Genomic DNA, 6,708 nt, shown 5'->3' with positions numbered 1-6,708 from the left:
GGCTCCCCTTCTCTGTGGTGATGGAGTCCAAATCTCCCGCTGGGGAAACGCCGGTGACCAGGGCTCGTCCCCTGAGGAAGGAGCGTTCTGTTGCTCGTCAGAAGGTGAGCCCGGGAGCTGCCTCCCGAGCCCCGAGGCGGCCTCCTTGTGCGGTTTGGGAAGCGGCTGGAGGGGTCGGGAGATCGGCTGGCTGGGGGGCCCTTCGCGAAGCCTGCTGTGGGGCTGGGTCCCCTCGGGGTGTAAAACTCCCCTCACCAGCGTGGCTCCCTTATGAAAACGGCGCTCAATTTTGCTGTTCATGTAAGCCAACGTAATATCCAGTCGAAATCTCCCCTGACGCAGCTTGAGGCCGTTTGCTCTCGTCCTGTCACTGGTGACTTGGGAGCAGAGACCAACCCCCCCCCCTCACTCCAGCCCCTCTCAGGCAGCTGCAGAGAGCGAGAAAGTCTCCCCTCAGCCTCCTCTTCTCCAGGCTAAACCCCCCCAGCTCCCTCAGCCGCTCCCAGCACACTTGTGCTCCAGACCCTGCCCCAGCCCCGCTGCCCTTCTCTGGACACGCTCCAGCCCCTCAAGGGCCTTCTTGTCCCGAGGGGCCCAAACCTGAGCCCAGCATTCGAGGTGGGGCCTCCCCAGTGCCGAGCACAGGGGCCCCATCCCTGCCCTGCTCCTGCTGGCCACACCAGTGCTGACACAAGCCTGGGGGCTGGTGGCCTCCTTGGCCACCTGGGCACTGCTGGCTCATGCCCAGCCGGCTGTCAGCCAGCACCCCCAGGGCCTTCTCCGCCAGGCACTTTCCAGCCCCTCTGCCCCAGGCCTGGAGTGTTGTCTGGGGTTGGTGTGACCCAAGTACAGGACCTGGCACTTGGACTTGTTAAACCTCATACAGTTGGCCTCGGCCCATCAATGCAGCCTGTCCAGGTCCCTCTGCAGAGCCTTCCTGCCCTTGAGCAGATTAATTATGTGCTAGATATTCTCTCCTTGAGTCAAGCAACTCCTTAAGACTTGCATAAGGATTTCCTGCACAGAAATTTTTATGATTTTTTACTAAAGGCAATATTATAAAAGAAAAAATAAATCATGGTGCTATAGCTTAGTCAAAGATCGTGAAAGACACACCTGCAAACGTTCCATAGGCACAGTCACATAGAGTGTATGTTACCATTTTTACAAATGGGGCAAAGGAGGGTGTCTGACTATAGCTGAATAAGAAAACGCTTCGGTCTAAGAGAGCAGACATAATGCTCACGAGTTGTGTAACTGTGTGTAATACTTGAAAGGGTCTCTGAAATAAGTTTGCCTCAAGTCGCATACTTTTGTCCCAAACACTTTTTCATTCCTTTTCATAATTATAGGTGGGATATACCTTCATTTTAACTTTTTTCTTTTCTAGTGAGCTTTTTGCAGCCTTGCAATATATGAATTTGTTTTACATATGCTGATGTTGTACAATTAGAACTACTTCTTTAAAAAACTGTCACTTTAATGTGAATGAGGGTAAGGCCTCCACCACAAAAATTGTATTTAGTTTGCAAGTTATGAAAAAGATCATGTCTGCACGCCATATGCTAAGTTATGTTTATGTGTTCCAAACTGATATATCTTAGGTCCTGATGCACCAGCAGGTGTTCAAGTAGCTTTTAATAGTGATGCTTTAATAGCTATTGTTTCTTGGATGCCAACAGAAGGAGCGCTAACTTAGAGTGTGCAGCCTCCAGTGGACTCTTGAAACTGAAGTGTAACACATCTTCTGCCTCCTGCATGGTGCCATCACTCGAATGTGGCTCTGAATATTATGTTTCATCACAGCATACAATGATGATGGATCCAGTAAACCTACTGATGCAGTAAGCCTAAAAACTAGTATGTGCCATTGATCCTTACATAGCTTACAGCATTTTAAGATATAGTTCTTTAATTGCAAGTGTAAAATAGTCCATTGCAATTCATGAGTGGTTCTCAAATAGTTATTTCTGCTTCTGAACTTTGTGCACGAACTGTACCATATACCTTTCTGTTTTGGGGATAATAGCCTAAACTTTCTTCATATTTCTGTGGGGAAAACTTGCAATGGTGTATACGTTGTTAGCTGAACCAGCAAGCCTGCAGTTTCCCCTTAGCAGAAGTACCTGTTCTGAAGTCAATTTTAGGAGTGTAAAGCTAATGTAAAGAATCACAGATCTGTCCTACTGCATCATGTCTGTCACAAACAGATTGGGAGAAATCTGTGAGGAAATAACATTAAGGACTGGCCCTAGGCTGAGAACTGTTCTAGGCTAAATCTATTTGTTAGGAAGGAGGCCAACAAAACCACGCTCAGCTAAAGTAGCACCACTAGACTAAATTAAGATACTGTCACATCACAGACCATTCAAAGACAGCAGCTTTGCCAGGATGAACGGTTGCTCATTTCAGCTATTTAGCATTGCTGCTGTGTCAGAGGTTATTGCTTCCTGACCTGTTAGATGAACAGCCCATGTAAGCAAAACCTAAACCATTTTTGTTGTTATGTGCTACCTTAAAGACACAACATTGTTTACTTAATTATTTGATGTAACATGCCTCGTTTTGACTTCTCCGGGGTGTGAGTTAGAGATCATCCACATGTGCTGCTCAGAGGTGGTGCTAATGGGATGAGACAACTTCTAAGCTGTGGGCTGTAATCTTCTCAGCCAACATTGCTTCAGCTAGATCATGTCTATTCATTGTAATAGCAGCAAGCTAAACTTTTTGAACTAGAAATTAAATGTTATTTAAGCAAAAGCCATAGAGTTGACAGTTTAATGTGACATTTTGGGATGACACCAGAAAGGAAACCTGAGCAAAGGACAGCTCTATTTAGACACAGCCAGCAAGTTTCATACCAATATGTAAAGGGTTTTCACATAAAGGCTTTTGGATGCCAACTGCTATTCAAGCTAATATTCTGATTGTCATCCAAACCTATTATTTGTGAGCACAGACTGTGTCAGTTCCTTTTGAAATACTGCCTGATGCCACTGTTTTTGTCCACAGGGACTCCTTTTCAGTGAAACATGAAGGTAGTAGCTATTCTGTTCTGTAAAAATCACACTTTTCATCTAAATGTAAGTAGCATCCTCTGTAAAGGCAGACAAGTTGCTGTTTTCTTGAACACGACAGAACAACTGTTCAAGCTGAATAGAATAATTCCATATATAATCATGATTTTCCTTTATTACCCAAAAGTATAACTTCAACAAAAACATTCTGATTACAATCCTTTTATTTTCCTTTTTTTAAAATGTTTTTTTCAGTTCCTTGTGCACCAGTAAATATATCAATTGAAGAGGAACCTGGGCACTTACTGGTGTCATGGTCTAGTGTCAATTTAGTCATTATTATGTGGCTTTTGTGAAGAGCAATGATGGCTTGGAAGTGCACTGCAACACATCACATAGCTAATGCCATTTCCAGTTGGACTGTGGCTTCACTTATTTCTGTAGTGTCTTTGCATATAACAAGGCAGGGCAGAGTCCTTTAGGTGATGCATTCAGTTACACCGCTGGTAAGTAACCATGTATTCTTGCAAATTCATTTTGGATCCTTTAACTGTGTTTATGGTAGAGCTGATTGGACATTTTTATTGGAAGATAATGGCGTAAACTTCTATTTATTCAATTTTTGGGCAAAACGCAAAGGTTGGCAGAAAAAAAGAACTACTTCACATTGCAGTTGAATTGAACTTGTGTAGTCAAGTGCAACAACGTGCTTACAAACTTGAAAATAGCTTAACGAGTCACAATCATCAGGCAAGGGCATATCAATAACTCACAGTCCTGGCATAATATTTGAATTCTAGTCCTGGTTTTGTTTTTTTTTCCCCATTGCTTTAAGAAGGGTGTATCAAAGTCTTAAACTTCCTCATAGAAAGTGTTCATATTTGGAAAATTAAAAAATACAAGTTCAATGGGAGATTGCGAAGAACATTGTTAGAGTTACTCAACATTTAGATGCTTTGAAATTTTAAATCAAGTTTATACATAATTCCTGTGTCCTACCTATACATTAGAATGCCCTCTACTGATTTGGAAGGAGGGGTACTGAATTAACTCAAGAAGTGGGTCTGGAATTAATGAGACTGTTTGCACAGTACTGGTCACCCTTGGAGATTTAAGACATGAAGCACATTAATAAAATGAGGCACTTCAGTTTCGTGCTAGTTTTCAGTTCACATTCAAGTTTCCCTCTCTGCCCTCTCTGTTCCCAGCACCGTGTTGCCGCTGTGACTTCAGGGCCATATTGCTGTCAAGCGACACTGTGCAGGTCACCAGGGCTCCTGTCTGAGGTGCTGAGATGTATGAAACCAGAGCTGTTGACTGGAGCAGCATGGCGCTCTGCAATGACACGACCATGGCCTGCACCGCAACAGTCAGTATAATATCAGTTTATTCTTTCAGTGAGGCTGGGGGCAGCAACACATGTGTGTTTAAGTATGTGGCAACAAGTATTTACAATCATTCTTATTTTCCTTTAGCAGAAGAAATAGTTAGACACAGCAGCAATTAATGGATGAAAAGCATTACCAGAGTGTTAAGTTACTGTAACTGATCAAAATAAAATTTAAATAAAAAATACTGGAAGTCTTTAAAAAGTGTGCGCGTCTTCATTCCTTTGCTCCTGATCGTGTGTTTTTCTAGTTGCAAGCCCACAAAATACCTTCCATTTTCCAAGTACATGACAGAATTTACTTCTCTGGGGTTTTTTTGTTCTTTTTAAGCTCCTTGTTGCCCTAATGACCTGATACTAACTCAAGTGACAGCCTGTAACAAATACCCGCTGGTCTGTTGGGATGGGTCACAGACATATGTAACATAACTGGAGACTCCAAAAGGACAGGCGAAGTGTCACAATCTTCAAAACTACTCTCTCCTGGGGTGCATCACATGCGGCACCAACTATACAGCATCTCAGAAAGCCATCAGTGAAACAGGTTGAACATCCAGTTGCACATACCAGAGATAACTCTTCCAGTACGTAAACTGTAAATGCAATCAGGAAGAGAGACACTCAGTATATAACTAACTTGGTATAGTTTTCCTCTCTCATAAATAGCGTAGCTGAAATTCAATACGTGGTTAATACACTTGCAGTTCTCTTTTAAATAAATGCACTTGGAATTATTTTCACGTATCATTTAAACCCTGTTCTTGTAACTGCCATCAGGGGGCCATGTAAGTAAGTGTTGATAACATTGCTCCAGAACCAATTTTTGAATTTAAATTATGCTATGGCATAATTAAATTTTAGAGACCACAACAGGTTTCTGGGCACTCTAGGGTAGCCGTAGTGCCTCCACTGTCAGGAGACAGCAACACTATCCCAACATGTAAAACAATGGCTGAATTCCAGCTCTGTAATATGAGTCTGACAGAATATTTTCATCCCTAGTTCAGCTCAAAAACTATTTTGGCTTTCTGTGAAATAATAATTTCTCATTGAAATGCCGGGATCTAGTGTGATAGGAGTCATATCATCTGGCTTAAAATGCACTATAGGAATTTATAATATATTGTAGGTTCACAGACTTTGCTTATTAATGTTTGTTTTATTAGGTGCTTGCTGCCCTTCTGGGGTGAAGCTGTACAAACTCAGCAATAAGGGTGTCAGCATACACTGGCAAGCTTCTGAAGAAACAAACTACAATACTGATTTACAGGGCTCAAAAGGCAGTTTCATCTGTACCCCTTGCTCAGGTCTACATCACTGTGATGTCACTGAGATACTACCACTGTGTAGACATGCCCACAAGGCACCTCCAGTTACAGATAAAGGGCTGAAGCTTCCATTTTGTCCAAAAAAAAAAAATGCATTCAGGTAAAACTTAAAATTTCTTTGAATGATGTATTTTTGTCCATGCATGCTAAATGGTTAAAATGTAATCCAAAGTTATGCGAGTAAAGGTGGTGTGGACTAGAACCTTTCTATTCCAGTGTTGACTCCAGAGCAAACTTTATGGGTGATGATGTCTTGCAGTATCTGGCAGGAACTTAACAGGAGCATTTGGGGACTGGGCACACTCATCTACACTGGTACCCCTTAACTGAATAACCCATAACCTGGTGAATACAGAGAAGTTAATTTTCAGCTGGGAGGTTAGTAGTGGTTAGAATGCAGAAGCAAATAGATGAGGATTTTTAATTGTTTTGTTTTCTAATTTGTTCTATAGAATTGTTTTTTAATTAAAAAAAAATCAAGAATTCTATGAACCAGTTCTAAGCGCACATTATAAGTAAAAATTGTTTAAAGTAGTAGTAATTTCCTTGGGATTACTTTCCCAGGGCATAAATTTAATCCATTATAAAACTGCTTCTGTCTCATGGGGTTGCACAGTTGTATAGCATGGACTACATCCTACAAACTACTGCTTTCTAGCTTACAAGCTGATTCGTAGCGCTTATACTACTCTCTCATGTCATTCCAGTAACCGGTTCCCAAAGCTCTGTTGGAATGGGTAAGAGTACACAGTACATTCATTCCAAATCCGTGATGTTTGTAAAACATGTTATCATCATGTAACTGCAAATAAGATGCAAATAATATATGTATTATATAGAACTCCATTTTATAATGTATAATTTAAAATATATATCTTGTACTGTGGCATGTATACCATCATGCATTCTGCATGGTCACAACATTTACTATTTATCTAATAGCACATAATAAAAGGGAGACTTATCTTTTATAGCC

At 41.7% G+C, this 6,708-nt stretch overlaps 1 protein-coding gene across 1 annotated transcript; it reads left to right on the top strand.

The window, feature by feature from the left end:
* The first annotated feature begins 20 nt into the window (after positions 1–20).
* On the top strand, positions 21–4,722 carry FNDC7 (fibronectin type III domain containing 7). Its single transcript, XM_075095521.1, is given in 7 exon segments — positions 21–104; positions 1,605–1,630; positions 1,683–1,798; positions 1,801–1,860; positions 3,273–3,347; positions 3,350–3,523; positions 4,226–4,722. Coding segments are annotated over 7 exon segments (834 nt in total). The 3' UTR covers positions 4,525–4,722.
* Positions 4,723–6,708: the final 1,986 nt, after the last annotated feature.

Source organism: Phalacrocorax aristotelis, chromosome 6 (genome assembly GCF_949628215.1).
Source record: "Phalacrocorax aristotelis chromosome 6, bGulAri2.1, whole genome shotgun sequence".
In the NCBI taxonomy this organism is placed as follows: Eukaryota; Metazoa; Chordata; class Aves; order Suliformes; family Phalacrocoracidae; genus Phalacrocorax; species Phalacrocorax aristotelis.
This window is presented reverse-complemented; position numbering and strand designations above follow the sequence as displayed.